We start from the raw sequence: 17,432 nt of genomic DNA, 5'->3' as shown, positions 1-17,432 counted from the left end.
ACAACGCAACATTTAAAAATATATATTAGAAAATTAAATTCTTTACCCAGATTCACAAACCCTGTGCATATTTGAATTTAAATTCAATTACTTACAGATGATTGTACATAGAAAAGAAATATGTATGGCTAAAACTTTCTGTTCTGTTCATTTTAAATGTAGTGTAATAGAAGAATAAATAACACTTAGTACACTTCGCCTGTCGGGGTTGGAGAATAGTGTTTTCGTTTAAAATAAATGCCACAGAAGAGCGAAGCAACACTGGACACGACCGTTGTAGTAAAGTCAATGTTTTATTTCCACATTCTTTACCATGTTTCCTCGTGGTCTGTACATCCGTTTACCCGGTAACAGAGGACGGCGTCCCCCACAGGGGCCGGCCAGTCAGAATGCATTGATATCACAGCTAAGCGTGAATGTTCTCACCAGCAGTTTAGCTCATTCATTTGGCCTCGTTCAGAGTGATTTTTTTATTTGTAAACATGGACATTGAGAGAAAATCCTGATAGAATTAATATATAGAAAGGCCAACGTCATTAACAACATGTCTTTTTTGATTAAACTGTAAAAAACAGGCAGGCATAAAACGAACAGTAGAACACAAGCTCACATTGAACCATTCTAGGACGAGTGCAGTTTCACGACATGCAGTGCTTATCTAATCCATACTGAGCTGCGTACTGCTGGTGAACACCAACATCACATACATGTCAGAACCACCCACTGACGGCTCAAGTTTCCTGTCCCACTATTCTGCTGCAGGACAAAGGGGATCACAGCAATCCTAAAGAGCAACCTCTGAGAATACCCAGAATTCGGTCTGAGAGAAGAGAGAAGTGACACCTGAAGTCGAGAGCACTGATTTATCTACTACCCTTGGTGCGGTTATGTCATGAGTAAGATGGCAGTGAGACCCTGTTGCTTTCACGTGAGAGAGAGAGGAAACATATTTCAGTAGACAAACTGTCTCACATCAGACGATAGAACTATATATGATTCTTGTTGTATGTCGGCTCGGAGCCCTCTCACTGAGTTAAGTTGCCTGAGAAGCTAAACTCTTTAACATTGAAGTCCGTTTAAAATGAAAGTCGCATTCTGCATAGATTCAGTGGCAAGTGAATTAAGTTCCCCTCAGAATAATTAACACATCTGTTGCATAGAGGTTTGATGAACTCCTAGAAAAGCCTCTTGAGGATGAAAAAAAACAACAAAAACCCAATATTTTTTTCTCTGGTACGTTTTGTCTGTAACGAGCAGCCCGAGCAAATCGACTCTCGTCTAGGAGTGACTCAGACTGGACCACAACTCGTCCCTGTCTATGATCATCTCAGAAGAATATTTCAGAAACTTCTTACATGACACTGGAGAAAAGGAAAAACTGAAGGTAACTTTTACAGGCAGGAAATTAAACCATGTGATGGTCCAAACATTGCCTCTAAATTTTTTTTTTTAAAACCACTGATGGAAAACATAGTAACCCAAATCTTTTCACAAGAAAAATATATTCACATCATATTGCATAAATATGTGCTGGAATGAGGTTAAAGAATATAGATTAATAAAATCTTGCTCCCGGTGTGGACTGTAAGTGTCATTAAATTAGCCTCAGTGCTCTGTAGCAGGGGGGGGGGGGTTAATATCCAGCGGTCATGATTAAAAAAAAAAGTATTTCTGCCGACAACAGAAATAGAAAACATCTAAATAACTTAAGTGGTACTGTTAACACGTTATGAAGGTACTGCAGCCTCACACAGCAGGTGAATGCTACACGAGTTGCATTCGGTTGTGTTATCTGTGTTCGACTTTCTATAGAATAATATCAACCTAGGGCAGGTTTATGGATTATTTATGTATAAACAAATACATCTATGTGGGCAGGCTTGAAGTTCTGCAGTCAGCGTTGTGACCACTTTAACTGAACATTTGACCAAAATATTCCTTACTGTGACCGATGAGCCAGAAACACATATAAGAGGTAACTAATGTAATGTACAGTACAATAACAGCAGCAGTTTCTGAGAGCCCAATAAATGCTCTGGAACAGAAAGTAGAAAAACGGACGACATTGGCGAAATATTCAGAGCGTAACAGCGTGAAGAAAAAAACAAAACAGATTAAAATATTGGCAAAGAGAATGTTAAGAGGCGATTGCGTTAAGATGAACAACTTAAGAGATGATGTGGGGATTGTAGCTTGACACTGGGCGAGTTCAATAGGACAAAACATTCAGCGTTAATGTTCAGAAACATTATTATAATCAACCCTGGGAAATACACGTGGTACTGGTGTGTCTGTAAATCACTCGCTCCTCCTGCGAATGTTTGTGTCCTATCAAAGTGCCTGAGTGATGAACGCAAACTGTGGAAAACAACCTGCATCCTCTTGTCGTCGAGCACTGAACATATAGAAGCTTTGGAAGCTTGGTGTCGGAACGGGAGTGAGCCACAGGACAGAAGGGCGCGAGCGACGGCGCCGGCTGAGGTAGTAGTTTGACTGAATGTGAACTTCCCAGGGACCCGCGGCGGCAGCTTAGAACAGAGAGGTGTAGCTACCAGTAAAACCCGAGTCACTGGGCCGGCGGAGTCGACTAGGGAGGAGGGGGCTGTGGCTACCGAGTCCCCACTCCCTTTACTGAAGGTCCATGTGCAAAAGACTTTTTTTCCCCCCTCAAAAGGAAGTATACTGTAACTGCTCCTAATAGAACTTTGTTAAATCTGCTAGTCCACAGGAAAAAAAAAGAAAAAAAAGATAAATCTCTTTACAACATGCTGAAATGTCATCATCATCCACACAATATGAAACATTCTCAACCCTGTTCCCAAGGTTGTCTTGACTGTAATAAATTAGAAACTGATGTTGGTAGTTTTTTGTTGTTGTTGTTGCTGTGTTTAGCAAAGCAGTGTGTGTGTGTGTGTGTGTGTGTGTGTGTGTGTGTGTGTGTGTGAGGCTGCTCCACACACAAGATACCGGGAGTACAGGAATGGTCTGCAGTGACCGTGACAGCCTGGTGGTGGAGTGTGGAGGCTAATGGTGCTGTTCAGAGGCCAGTTTGTCCTTAAACCCTCCGGCTGGCGTCCCGGTCCGATCAGGGCAGCTTCATGAACAGACCGTTATCCATGGAGGGGACAGGCATGGGACAGGGGAACTGAAAGAGACTCATGTCTGCCGTGAGGGCAGCCATCGCGGCAGGGTCGTGCTCTATCTGTGTCCTCAGCGCGGGGTCGATCTTCTCCAGCCGCCGCTTGATCCTCTTCGCCTCCCTCTCGCGGATCAGCCGCGCCTGCCTCTTCTCGGGCGTCTCGTTGGCCCTCTTCAGGCGCATGGCCTCCCGGTCTCTCTGCAGCCGGCGCGCCCTCTGATCCTCCGATTCCTGCATCCTCTGCATGCGCTTGGCCTCGCGGTCCCGCAGCCTCCTGATCTCCTTCTCCTCCTCCGACTCGCACGCCCGCTTGTTCTTCTTCGCCGTGCGCTCGCGCTCCAGACGGTGCATGCGAGCCTCGACGGGTTCATTCTTCCTACGCAGCGCCCACTTACGCATCGGCGACTGGGCCTCCACTAACTGCTGATAGGCCACGCAGCTGTTGCACACCAGCAGCACCCCGGCGGGATACACCGGCATAGGGCTCAGGATGTCGGGGATGGGAGGAAGAGCCGAGGAAGAGGAGTTGAGAGCATCAGGGATAGATGCGAGTGACGGCCCTTCGGAGAGGAGGCTGTCGGGCAGTGAGGGAAAGGAGGGTCCTGGGTCAGAGCCTGTGCACGGGCCCGAGCACGGTCCAGATCCCGGGTCTGGGCCGTGACACGATCTGGGGCCTTGACACTGGCTCGAGATGTGGCGGTGGGCTTGACACAAGTTGGGGCCGTGGTCGGGTGCTTGACATGAGCGCGGGCCCTGACAAGAGCTGGGGCTGGGGCCCGGTCCATGGCAGGAGCGAGTGGCGGAGCCGGGGCTGTTCATGGGGCTGCTGGAGAGGGACTGGGACATGGAGCAGGGGTCTCTTCCACCACTGACGTCCAGCTGCGTGATGTCGAAGACGTCTTTCAGCTTCTCTCTGTGATACAGGGATACAGCATGAGTCAGCTTGGTCAAAGTGAAACACCTGGAGTCTTTCTGCGGAGCGCTAAATCCCTGACACAACGTTTGACCTCCTGATTGCCTCGTCTTTTTGTGTCATTTCACAAAGACGTGTCTTCACTGTTCCACTGGTTAAACTGTGGCTGAGTGAGGCACTTAATTTGTCTTTTATTTACATTTACGATGTAGTCATGAATTCATACTTAAGTCTCAAGACACATGCATCTGGCCACAAATGGCACCAAACAGTCACCAAGATTCTTTATTTTACAAGTCATACCTTTAATAATCCACACTTGGATGCAAGTGGCTGCACCTTGTGACCCAACTGCTGCCACCAGTTTTTTATAAAGGCCAAATAAATCAGTTTGTTATCTGAGATATTGTTGTAAATGCCTGGCATTCGTGTCAGGCCTCATTTAGGATTGAGATGACTCTAATCCCATTTGTCCAGATAGGAAACAATGACTCGTTCCATCGTACTCTCATCACACTGTTAAGAGCCTAACAGGAGGTGACAGGTTACTCTTTAGTTACAAAACATGTGGACCACGTGATATAAAAGTGACTGTATTCATAGTTAATTATAGCTGGCAATGACACCATAACAAATGGCTGTTCCACACACAACTAACATGCAGCTTCTGTATATGTGTACTCAATTTATATGTACTTTTATATTTATCTTATAGTAACAGTTAGTTAATGTATGTTTATATATATATTCTGTTTCGCCCCACTCAGTCAACACAGCCTCTCACAATGTCTCTCCTTCTACCAATGTGCTGTGCGTGGTCTGACCTCTTGAGTGCTGTTCATCGTAGTTGGTGGGTAATGGTAGTTGCTAAGCGACAGGGATGTTTATTTCCATTAAATCTGTCATTCCAGTTACTTATTTTGTTCATCGCTCATGCGGCCTAATCTCACCACAACTCCATTGTGTTTGAGTGTGTTGCACTGAGACATACTTTCACCTTCTTTTCATTTTGACAGTTCACATCTTTTCATAGAATTGACCAAAACCTCACACATTCTTCTCTGGACTGGATTGTGATTGTCAATTTCTGACTTACCTTTTTAATTTATTCACGACACTCCAGCCAAAATAACTTTTTGATGCTCTAAGAGAAACCTTTAATATTTAAAGAATGTCCTCCAGCTGAATCAGTGATGTGTCTGCTGCCTTTTCTATGTGCTGATCTGTTATTGTTACTGAACCCTTAGATAACATCTGAAGTGTTTGAAGATTAATAACAAGCAAAAATATGATCAGTAACAAAACAGAAAAACACTATGATGTAAACACTGTACTTTAAATTATTTATATTGATTTGTTATTAACCTGAAAAAGCAGCTGACTTCACATTAGTAACTCAAGTCAACAGCTTAAATATGAATATGTTATTATTTGAAGAAAACAGAAACTTTGGTGGCACATGCAGACACACGCAGACACACACACACCTGTTAAAGTTGTTGGTGTCTGTGAAGCGTGCGCCACAGACGGCGCAGTTGGAGAGGCGGTCCTCGGAATGGATGAGAAGATGGCGTCCAAGTGAGCCAGGCGAACTCAGGGCTCGCCCACACACTGGGCACACATAGCTCTTGCTGTTGCTCATCATAGTTGTGTGCTGTTAAAAAAACCCCAGATAAGAACAAAAATTTGAGTTCTAAAAAAAGACAACAGTCTACTTTGTAAAGAGTCAGTTCTCAAAATTAAGAACAGTAACCAATTTTGATCAAAAATAAAACTGTATACGCTGCAGAACATTATTTATTCTTATGAAGGAGAACAGACCAGTGGAAATATGGTTGTGAAATACAAAGGACAAACATATTTGTAACTATAGATGAAAAAATATTAATATCAACATTTATATTACACTCCTCCTCAAACAATCATTCAGTTGATGGGGGGAGTCTAATCCAAATGCTATAAGCATGTAACATTTGGAATTGAATAATAATGCCATACAATAAATATGTATATGAGAAATGTTAAACAACAAATATGAAGTTTGTATGTGTTTCCCATATTGCAAATAATTTGAGCAGCATTCAAATGATGCAATTAATTACTTCATCACAAATGAATTACCACGGTAACAGTGGAAACTGACTCTGTCTGTCTGGTTCACATGGATTAGAAAGTCACACACTGTTGTAATTGCTCAACGTTACAGGGACAGAATGCCCATTCATCTTTTAGAAACTTTAAGTGCAAGGACCACAAACTGCCTGACATCTGCAAAAAAAAAATTGCAGTGATGCAGGGCGTTCTGCAAATGCTGAATAAGGTATAAATCAACTCCTGAATGAGAAGTGAGACTTTACAGAAATTGATGAAGGCACATGATGAGAACGGAATATGGCGATTACTGGGAACTGAAAGAATAACAGCTTGGAAGAAGAGATGAATTTGCAACGGCAGCATTTTTATGAGATAATTCGTAATTATTTACAATCAGAAAATATATAATAATCTTCAAACTATCCAGCACCACGTGATATTTTTAATAACTTGAAATTCGGCCGACTTTAGATACAATTAACCCGTAAATCGACTCAGACTGGTGTATTGTGTCGATTGCAATTCACAGCTTTATATTTAATTTAACCTCTAACACTACAAACTGTGAGGCTCCTATGCAGTGACATGATAAATTAAACACATATTGATTCAAACAAGTCAATGCCTTCGCCCTCAACCTGCACTTCACTGAAGTACAAATGCTGAAAGCTAGTTGTGGGGCTTTAAAGGGCGATGACCTTCCCTCTACTGTGTCACAAATACAATGCAACAACGGATCTAAAGCTGCGTTGTTTTCATGGTTCTGCACTCAATGAGGACGGACGGTTGATCTCACCTGGTAGACATGGGAGATGAGCTTCTCAGGGCTGCTGAAATCCAGCGTGCAGAGAGGGCAAACAAAGTTCATGAGGTGGTCTGCCCCTTCCTCGCTCTCCTGGAGAAAAAACAGGCACTGTTAAAACACACATCAGGGACAAAATCAGATATATCATCCAGACATCACAACATCTCTGCAGAGTTGTTTTCACTCCTCAGCAGTGTGGCAGGAAATCATTTCCATTTTAGATTATTTCACAATAATTTTTAAAAACTGAAGTCGATTTTTGATTCAGTGTTAATTTGCAGGAGATTCGCGGCTTGTATCCCGCGACTTGAGAATCAAACTGAAGTGGGTCTTCGTGGAGTCACTAGTTGCTTCATGTCTTATCAGTTGAAGTATTTCTGCACGTCTTGCATGATGATGATGTGTAAAGTGTATGAATGAGCAACAAATTCTCACAAGGCCCAGTGACACACTGAGAGTGACGTGATGTGTTGTGCTGTCACAGATGTGACACACACACGCACACACACACACACACACACACACACACACACACACACAATGACACAATGACACATAGTACAATTTCAAGCAGATGGTCGGAGCAGAAAACATATTCGTAGCTACCAGGGGTGTTCTATTCAAGAATAATACAAGTCCATTAAAGTGCTTGTGATGAGATTTTTTCCTGGTGATATATATTTTTTTGGTAAAAAATTCTAAATGGTTGTTTACCATATATAACATGTGTGTCTGCACACTGCAGTACAACTAGTTGAAATTCAGTTTGGGTATTATAGTTTTAACACTGTGAAAATATCATGTAGGACAGTTCAGTTCAAATTATCTAGACCATTTACTGCACGTCATCTCCCTGCTCCCTCACTCCGTTTCCTGTATCGCTTACAAAAAATTAACAAATCAAAACTCCGGCCCCATTTTGGTTTAGCACCAGCCAACTCACCTCTTTGACTCCCGCCCCTTCTAGGCGGCACTGAGTTCTCTTGGTGGTCATGTGGTCGTCAGCGGAGGTGTTGGAGGACGAGTCTTCACCGTGGTTGTCGAGGTCACTATCGCTGTCTTCTATGGAGGCAAACACAGCCCTATCAATACAGACAGACAACAGAACAGAGAGCAGGGCTTACTCTCACTAACACCCCTCAGTCCGAGGACGTTCCCACAGAGTCCACCACGTCCGTCCCCGTCCCGTCCCACCATCCTGTACCTGTGATGCTATCCTGCCCTTGGACTTCCCGGGAGTTGTTGCTGCAGCATTCACTGTCCTCGGTGAACTCGTCCCTGCCGTCCATGTTAATAGTGTGCTGAAGTCCTGTGATGCCCGAAGTGTGGAATGGCCCTGGAGATAGAAACACAGACAGCGAGCATGAGATGAATGTTTCCAGTGGGCACAGTGGACCGATCTGAGTTGTGAGATGAAGTGAGGAGTGCAGTTAGGACACCACTGTACATTCTAAACCTACATGAAAATATATGGTTGTTAAAACACTGAAAGTGAGCGAGATCCAAAATAGAACAAATATACGTGTGCAGAAGAAAACCAGACACCATTAAAACACACATCAGAGGCAAAACCAGTGAGTATAAGCAAGTATAAGCATCATCCAGACATCAAAACATCTCAACATCATTTGCACTTCACAGCAGTGTGGCAGGGTATAATATCCATTCTTTATTATGTAACAACAATTTCTATATGTAAACGTAGATTCAACCATTATGGGGAAATTGTTCACGATGAATTTTGCCCTTGTTTCCTCTGCGGTTTGTATGATGTGATTAAAATATACCAGGTGATGATACAAATATATTCATCATCTGCCCCAGTAATGTTTTGTGTGTCTTAAAACCATTGTTATTAATTTGGTATATGATTTTTTTTTTGCATCAACTTTAATCACTGCTAAGACGTTTCTCATGTTTGGTTTTCTGAATTTGGAAAATAAGTCATTCCTATCTATCTGATTTATCTATTAAAGAGTCCTTTATTCATTTTGTACAAAACATATAGAATCACTATACAACAGTATACAGGTATACAGCTAACAAAATTAAATATACAGTGACAGAGGATTTCTATACAAACTATTTCAAATTAATCAGATGGAAATAAAGACGAGTTTACTGGATTAAAATATTTGGCATCATTGTTTAAAAGAACAGAGAGTGATTGATGTTTGATATATTACAACGAATTAAACAATCAATTATAAGATTCCAAGCACAGTACTGCATAAATGATAAATTAGGGGGGCCACATTTTTAGCCATACACTGTATCCAGCATGAGTGCTTTATCTCCATAGCAACATAGAAACAACATCCACTGTCGAAGCATACCACACGGAGGTATGAATTTTTCAACACGAGTGCAATCGTCTATAGCTGAGGCTCCTCGTTTTGTCCGTGAACACACTCTTTAAAATCACATCAAATCTACCCAGGCCTCTCAGAGGGTTCCCCCGGTAGATTGAAGCACAAAACACAAAATGGCAACAACAGTACCCAACCCAACCAACTCAGCTCTTCATGCGATTCCACATTTGCCTCGAGACGTTTGGGATTCAACGAAGGATGCGGACCACAACGAGATCATCATCGATCGAGCTGCTTTCATGTGAACTGTCCGACACACTGCGACGTGATGAATGCTCAGCCGGCGAGGCGAGCTCACCGACATACGTGTCGCACACATTAACTTCATCTGCATCCCAACCCCCATGTTGTCACACACACATATACAGATACATGCTACCTCTGTTCGACAGCCATGCTGCAGTCCCATGGGGGGGGGGGGGGGTATAACTGCCTTGCTACTCAGTGTGTTTCTCTCTCTCTCTCTCTCTCTCTCTCTCTCAGTACCACCCACACAATGAACAGCCTGGCTCGCCCTCTGTCCTCCCTGCTTGTATATAGCTCTGACTACTTCCATATCTATACCATCGGCTCTCAGGGGGAGGATGAAGCTTCATACCACGACAGCCCCATGTGGCTCATTTAACTCTTTGTGATGCCCCTCTTTGTTTTTCAGCGGCCCGGCTGCGGGGATTGATAAAATACCTTCACTCTTGTCATCATCCCACTTGACCCTGAAAACAAGTGTATAACTGCTTCAGTGGAGACCACTCCGTCGAAGGCTCCTCTGGCATCCGCGTGCTGTCGTCCTACTTCAGATCGCCATAACTGATAACTTTAAAATCAATCTCTCTTCCCCCGGTGAGCTCGGTTACCGGAGTAGAGACAGGAGAGAGAGGCCGACTTCAGTTACCTGAGTCTGACAGAGCAATAGCTCCGGATTGTCACGGGGGGCTGTAATTACTTCTGTCAGAGGTATAATATTGAGGCTTGTCAATCTATTTTGCTACTGGCGAGAAGTTGGTATGCGAACACAGTTTAGCACTTTTCCCACACAGACATATAAGCCGCCATTAGCACTGGCAGACTGGGTCAGAGTATTGAACTCTGCAAACTATAGTACAACAAGCTGGCTTCACAGCACACAGCCAAAGATTGATGTGTGAGAGATACCCATCCCCCCACTGCTAGGGCTCTGTCTGTACATCTGTCTCTCCTCGACACCCCCCCCCCCCCACCTCCCTCTGCCACTGTGATGTTATCTCTGTGTCTGTGTGTCTGTAGGCAGGAGGTGACGCAGTGTCTGACTGAATCCAGACAAAGAGACAAACTCATCAGCCAACAGACACAGAGAAGAGGGAGAGAGAAGGAGGAGGAGGAGGAGGAGGAGGAGAGAGGGTCGGGGTGGGGGGTTAATGCAAAACAAAACAGACAAAAGACAGAATGCCAAAACTCTACTCAAACACCAAGCAATCCTGATGAATTCAAAGCTCCTTGCCTCTCCTTTTCAGCCACAGTCCCCTCCAGACACACACACACACACACACACACACACACACACACACACACACACACACACACACACACACACACACACACACACACACACACACACACACACACACACACACACACACACACACACACACACACACACCTCTGTCTAAAACTGGGGCCCCCTTTCTTGTACACACACACACACACACACACACACACACACACACACACACACACAGGATGGTGGGCCAGACATGATCAATTCTCACTCTGACTAACTGCTGACCAAATATTACAGAAAGGAGGATGAAGTGATGAAGTGTTTTTCCTTCAGAGAGACTTGCCCTGGTTGGTTTGACACCTGACCTTCACTTCAAACTGTCCTTGGTGAATGCAACAACAACAAAAGTCGTATTTTCAAACTTACATTAGGCTTTTGGTTTAGCCACAATACTTCACTGACACCATGCAAGCACCCAGACAACACATAAAATCAGGATTTCTTTTTCGAAAACTTATATATATTCTTTAAAAAACCAAGTTCAAACACACAGCTTCTCAGGATGTTAACCTTTTGCTGGAAAAATAATGTGGAAACCGCAGTGATGCATCCACCTATAGTGTTAAACAAACCCATGTCTATTCGCTGTTAACCTTAAAAGGTCTGCACTTGTCTCCCGGATGCATGCACCACCTCCAATCTTGATCCACTTTTATTATGTGCTTTTTATGTGCTGTTTTTGCCTGGTGTAGCTGTACACCAAACTCAAGGAGGAGGACAAATGGGCAAGACAGACAGCACGGTTGTATTATTGTCTGGAATTCCCTATGTGTGTGTGTGTGTGTGTGTGTGTGTGTGTGTGTGTGTGTGTGTGTGTGTGTGTGTGTGTGTGTGAGAGAGCGAGAGCAGCCTGCCTGCCTGTCAGACTGTCTCCCTGCCTGTCTAGTCTGTCAGTCTGTCTGAACCTCCCTTTGGGGGGGTGGGGGGGTTGTGCATGCAATTCATACCTCACAAGAAAAGAGAGGTAAAACAATCGAGGCAAAGCAGAGAAGAGTCAAGCAGAAAAACAGTGTGAACTCACACTCAGTGACACGGCGGGGAGGTGAGAGAAAATAAATAAATGTTATGGCGGTTATCACAGCATGAACTGCACCATCGACATGGCAGCATTACATTTTATTAGCCCGGCCTGGGGGGCTTTCAGCTCCCACTCTTGTGGAAATGTTACGGCAACAGCCGATGAGCTCATCAGCTTGCAGGGATTACTGTAGTCGCGAGCGCAAGGTGCATTTAAACTGCAGTTTAAACAAACTATGTTTAGAAAGGAGGCCGGCAGCATACATGACTTTAGTAGATTATGGTGGGAAATCCCCTGCTGTGGACTGAGAGGCGTTTAGGAGGTCGGCGGTCGGCGTGCTGTCCACCAACAAGGGGATTCAGGGGGCAGAGGGCCAGGAGCAAAGCCAGGGAGGGACAACACCGACTTTACATTTACATCATGGATCTCCCCAGAATTCCTGTTTCAGCAAAATGCATTTGCATAAGATGGCAGTGGAAAGACGGTACTGCAGTGCCGCTGTGACTAAAACTAACAGTTATTTTCATTTTTTATAAATTAGCTGATTGTGTTTTTTAAAATTAGTCTTTTTGGGGGTTTTTCATTTGACCAACAGACAAAACCTTAAAAAACTAGAAATGTAGTCAAGGAGATGCTACACCTGCACTGCATTCCCCCCCAATAGTCTCACATGTTAAGTGCTTACTATCACTGAAGAACATGCAAAGGAGTTAAGACCAATGTATTTTTTCTCATGCATTATCATTAGGCTAAAGATTTTACCACATGCTGTGACCTTGAACTTTAATGGATCTGAAAAATATAAATCAATAGTGCAGGTCCTGACCCTCCCCCCAATCAACTTGACAAATGTAATTCAAATTGGATTAAAACTGTCTAGTGCTGAGACAGACAGACAGACAGCCACACAGACCCCCACCTTTTCCAATACACCCACCCACTACTGCATAGCGTAGACGCCACAGATTACAATACACAAGCCTGCCACCGTATAACGACGGTGTAAATATTCCGTTTGCAAATCAAATATAAAATGGAAGCTGAAACGTGCTTGTGTTTGCCGTTTTTACTTGGAAAGCTTAATGATCAATATAGTCGCCAATTATTTCTCTGTTGATTGACTTACTGATAAGAGACTAGAAACGCACACAGAGATGCTACACCTGCGATGCATGCAGCCTTATATATTCAACATGAGCTCTGTTTGTGCTGTTAAAATGTTAAGGCGTGAGAAGTTACACAAGTTACAAGTTACATCTTACATTTACGCACAGGAGAACTGTAATGATTGACAAAATGAGGAAATAGTGACTGAATTTCAATTGTAACGTGTATGTATATATGTGCCTTCACTGTCTTTCCAATGCATTCCACACATTAGGCAAAAACTTTAATACCATGCCGTGAACTTGATCGTTGATGGATTAGAAAACGATGATCAATAGAACAGGTCCTGAACCTTCTCCGAATCAATTTGCCAAGTGTAATCCACATTGGATTAAAACTGACTAAATTATAGCTGCGACAGACAAACAGACACGTCGCCACTGATTTGCAATACACCTGCTCACACCAACGTAGCAGCCCAGGTGTAAACATGCATGCAAAGTGTTTGTGTAGCAAGGGTATTGCAGATATGTCGTTTGAAGAGCAAGAAACAGCGCACATGTTGATTTACAGCAAAGACTGATATCTAAAACTGAAAAAGCAATAGCATATATTTCAATTAACTGTTGCTTAAATTAGTTTTTCCTAACAATGTGCTGATGCTTTCCTGTAAAGACAAACCGAACCGACACCAAGCAGAATCCACAGTGACAAAGTTGAAACGCTTGAGCCGTTGATTTGCTGTGACTCCAATACCTGAATCTTCCTTAAAACCCCTGACATATTCTACAGAGATGAAACCTAAAAACAAAACCCAGAATAACCAGACACCTGGTTCACCACAAGGCAGGACACAGAATAACTAGAGGAAGGCCCTATCACGAGGCTTCTTGTGAATCAAGTCACCTAGTAAACACAAATAATGAAATGAAATCATATTCGACCACTATGGCACAAATCATCATTTTGAAAGGAGATATTTACATGATTATGTTGTATTCTCAATGTGATGCACGGACCTGTCTGAGTTAGTCACAGTAGTGACAGACAGCTGCTTTTAAGTACAGTATGACTTTCTTCAAGATATGTGCTCAACTGCATATATGATTTTGATATTAACCTAGTTACCATTTTTCTTTTTAATTGAATTGCATTTACAGAGAGTTAGAGTCAGAGAGTTGCATTCAAACCCAGAACCTTAAAAACAATATCTATAATATTAAATATTAATCACCTGCTGACATAACATGATGCAACCTGTTTTGAGTATGTGATGCTGTCATATGAACACTGTCTTTGGTTTAAAATACATAAAGAAAAGTAACATTGTTCCACACCTTCCTGTCAAACAACCGAAGCACAGACGGGTAATGGAGGTGACGAGGATCAGAATCAGACGATGTAACTGAAATACCTACAGTCAACTCTGAAGGGGTTGGTCTGTTTCCGCCTGGACATATTATTGTCCACTCCTGGTTTAAAGAAAAAAAAAAACTGCAAATTGGAATCGCCTCCTCGACCCGGACGGTTGCGCCGACACCAGTCCAGGTGTATTCACACTGAGGACCAGTGATGAACGAAACACCGATAATAATAAAATAAAAAATCTGATTCAATCGTCTGCTCGGTGATCTTAATAAAAAAAAGAACGGATATCCCCCCAGCGTCACATTCTTGCAGCCGTGAAGAAAGCCCCGTCTCCAGGCGACCAGGGGGTTAAACCGATGTCCGAGCGGCGCCGAGCTGCTCCGATCCCGAGCCGCTCGCGCCCGCGCACTCACTGCAGCGACGCACGAGCTCAGCTGATTTCTAACGTAAAACCACCGAACAGGATTATGGGAAATGAAGGGACGCTTAAGCTATTCTGCTGCGTTCAAGTCGTGTGGGACATAAGACGACGATGTGGAAACACACACACACACGCGAAGATATTATATCGTATTGTTATATATTATATATATTATTAATGCAAAGTAAAAGGAATATTGTTTTGGCATTCTTATCAAATATCAATGTTGTCAAATCTTTTTTTTATTAAATGCGTTTCCTACATTATTATTAACCCTTATAATTAAACATTTATTAAGTATATATTGAAAATGAATGAGTATCATTTGTTTCCAATATCCTCGAGCGTGTGTTGGCTGTCATTACACAAAGACTCAGACATAAATCACAACAGGAAGCTGTATCCTGTCAAAATACACGTCACTTGAAGTATGGGTTTCTTGGTAAATTACTTTTAAGTTATAAAAACAGTCCAGTCCCTGATCATATTCCCCCCGAGTTTATCATCCCTTCACTGTATGCCTGCTGCTTTAGTATTGGTATTAAAATTTTACTCATGACCTTTAAGACCCTGAAAGATATGGCACATGGAGCGACCTGGCTAAGCATGAGATCTGAGGTCTGATGAGGCCCTGATAGCTTCAGTATTCCCTGGTCAAGGCTGAAGACCAAGGCTGACGACAAGGCTTTTGCTGTCAGGGCTCCAACCCTTTGGAACAGCTCACCAGAAGAACAAGAACATTCACTGCCTTCTCTTGAGTCAACTCTCAGAACTGTTGAAACACTGTTGATATAGCATGGATCATCCACAGTAACTGGAATATAGTTGCTAAATACCCCTTATAACACTTAATATTTATAATATACTGTTTATAAAACACAGATGTTTTTTAAAATATTAAATATAAAAATATAAAATATTTTGTAATATGGGTGAACCGACCCCTACACTTGGGTCAACATTCTAATGATTTGACTTTTACACAGCAAAGTTACCTGAGTAACTTTATATTCTGTGTGTGTGAGACAGGCCTCTGATTTGATGAGTGTTGACAGGAATGCTGATTATTCACTCAGATGAAAAGCCTTTGGGCTGGCCGGTCCAAAATACGAAAAGGTGACTTGATGGGTGTGGGCTTGTGTAAGCACTGGAGAGCACTGGCAAAGCGATGATTCATACACTCTAATCTTTAAATCAAGACTGATAACTGTGCTGCGGACAATTCAGAAAAGTCTACACAACACAGCCGTTCCAATAGGAAAGGCCACGTTAAACTACTATCGTACACAAACATTTAACTGGCAACGATATCTGCATACCTCATATGTTTTACTGTGGAGTACACAGTCTGAAAAGGGCACTTTATAGATACGCATAATAATCTCTAATGAAATTGAGGGCAAAACTCAAATTTCTGAATATGTACCTGATGGCTTAACAATTTCCACTCCAAACCATAAATTGGTAAATTCATAGTGACACTACAGGTTAGAATTCTGTCAACAGGCTAAGAACATTTCACTTGTTACTAGAGAAGCTTCATTCATTCGAAGTTACAGTTGTATCTTGAAAAAGGATAATAAAAAAGTATATCACAGAACTGGAAGTGTCTCTCAGTTTTATGAGCACTAAAACTTTAACAGGGTCAGGCTCCAAGTACATGAAGAACCGGCCCAAGCCTCACATCAAATTACTGCATCTAATACTTAAATCATACGAATGATTACCAACTTTTAAAAGCTTGGAAAATTTTCATATTGCATGACACCAACATTGTTTTTGCTTACACATCTTTGATTGTTGTTACTGTGACTTTAATCACTCATTAGAACTACTGTAATGGCATGTCATTTTCATCAGACTTTACATTTGACTATGATCTCAACTTGACCAGCTTTATTTCAACCGTAATCTTAATGTAAAATAATAACAATAAACAAATATGATGTGACCCAGTATCTATAGAGTTAATAGAAAATGATAACACAGTCTATGATCAAGCGCAAGCCGCCGCATCATTATTTCTCTGACAGCACAGTGTCGCCACTGGGTGGCGCTGCAAACCGCTGGATCGCTAATGTCATAACATTGCATGCAGTCGTCATCACTGACTGCCACGAGTAAACGGACCGCAGCACAACATCGGCAGGGTGAAAAAAAACGTATTCCTCCGCAAGGTTAAGAGAAAAAAAATGCCATCTCTAAACAAACAAACAAACAATCTGCTCGTGTCGTGAAGTCGACGACGCGTGCGTGACAAGTGACACATGACACACATTTAACGCGCCAACCCAAAGCTCATCACACAGATTTGATTTAGGACCGAACAGCCACTGAATTCAATGAGATAACCCTCCTAAACGTTAGCAAGCTGGCTAACGTTAACGAGCCCAACCTTAGCCCCTTTATTGTCAATGCGAGAACGATGGGAGGAGAGGAAGCTCACTAGCTAGACACGGCAAAGGATAAGCAGCAAGCTGCAGCTCTCACGAGCACGACAGGCACAGTCCGTTCATTACCCATGGTGTCCGCTGAACACCAGCATATCAGGCTCGAGTCCCGGGCGGAGGTCCTGGAGTGCGAGCTGCGGTGCGGTCAGTGTGCGTCGCTGAGGAGGCTGCGCTCGGCGCGACAGCCGCGGTCCGCGCTTCTTTCGCG

At 43.0% G+C, this 17,432-nt stretch overlaps 1 protein-coding gene across 7 annotated transcripts; it reads right to left on the bottom strand.

The window, feature by feature from the left end:
• Positions 1-274: 274 nt before the first annotated feature.
• Positions 275-17,431, bottom strand: znf821 (zinc finger protein 821). Of its 7 annotated transcripts, none has more exons than XM_035627455.2 (6): positions 17,294-17,431; positions 8,156-8,287; positions 7,895-8,013; positions 6,943-7,059; positions 5,540-5,706; positions 275-4,052 (listed from the first exon to the last, which is right to left on the bottom strand). In XM_035627455.2, the coding sequence occupies exons 1-6, from the start codon at positions 17,295-17,297 to the stop codon at positions 3,086-3,088; spliced, it is 1,506 nt and encodes a 501-aa protein (XP_035483348.1). In that variant the 5' UTR covers positions 17,298-17,431; the 3' UTR covers positions 275-3,085. The 7 variants fall into 7 exon arrangements, with proteins under 7 accessions (XP_035483348.1, XP_035483344.1, XP_035483343.1 ...); XM_035627451.2 differs by lacking the exon at positions 17,294-17,431 and adding an exon at positions 14,404-14,796 and having other exon boundaries at positions 7,895-8,010; XM_035627450.2 differs by lacking the exon at positions 17,294-17,431 and adding an exon at positions 14,404-14,791.
• Position 17,432: the final 1 nt, after the last annotated feature.

This window comes from Scophthalmus maximus, chromosome 4 (assembly GCF_022379125.1).
Source record: "Scophthalmus maximus strain ysfricsl-2021 chromosome 4, ASM2237912v1, whole genome shotgun sequence".
NCBI lineage: Eukaryota > Metazoa > Chordata > Actinopteri > Pleuronectiformes > Scophthalmidae > Scophthalmus > Scophthalmus maximus.
This window is presented reverse-complemented; position numbering and strand designations above follow the sequence as displayed.

Bases quoted from the DNA above. Each gene is read 5' to 3' on its own strand.
- znf821 (XM_035627450.2), bottom strand. From the start codon at position 14,443: ATGTCCAGGCGGAAACAGACCAACCCCTTCAGAGTTGACT. The intron at 7,060-7,894 runs GTGAGTTGGCTG...GTGTTTTAACAG, and splicing joins AAGGGGCGGGAGTCAAAGAG to TGCCTGTTTTTTCTCCAGGA. The intron at 4,053-5,539 runs GTGTGTGTGTGT...CCTGTATCACAG, and splicing joins GACACCAACAACTTTAACAG to AGAGAAGCTGAAAGACGTCT.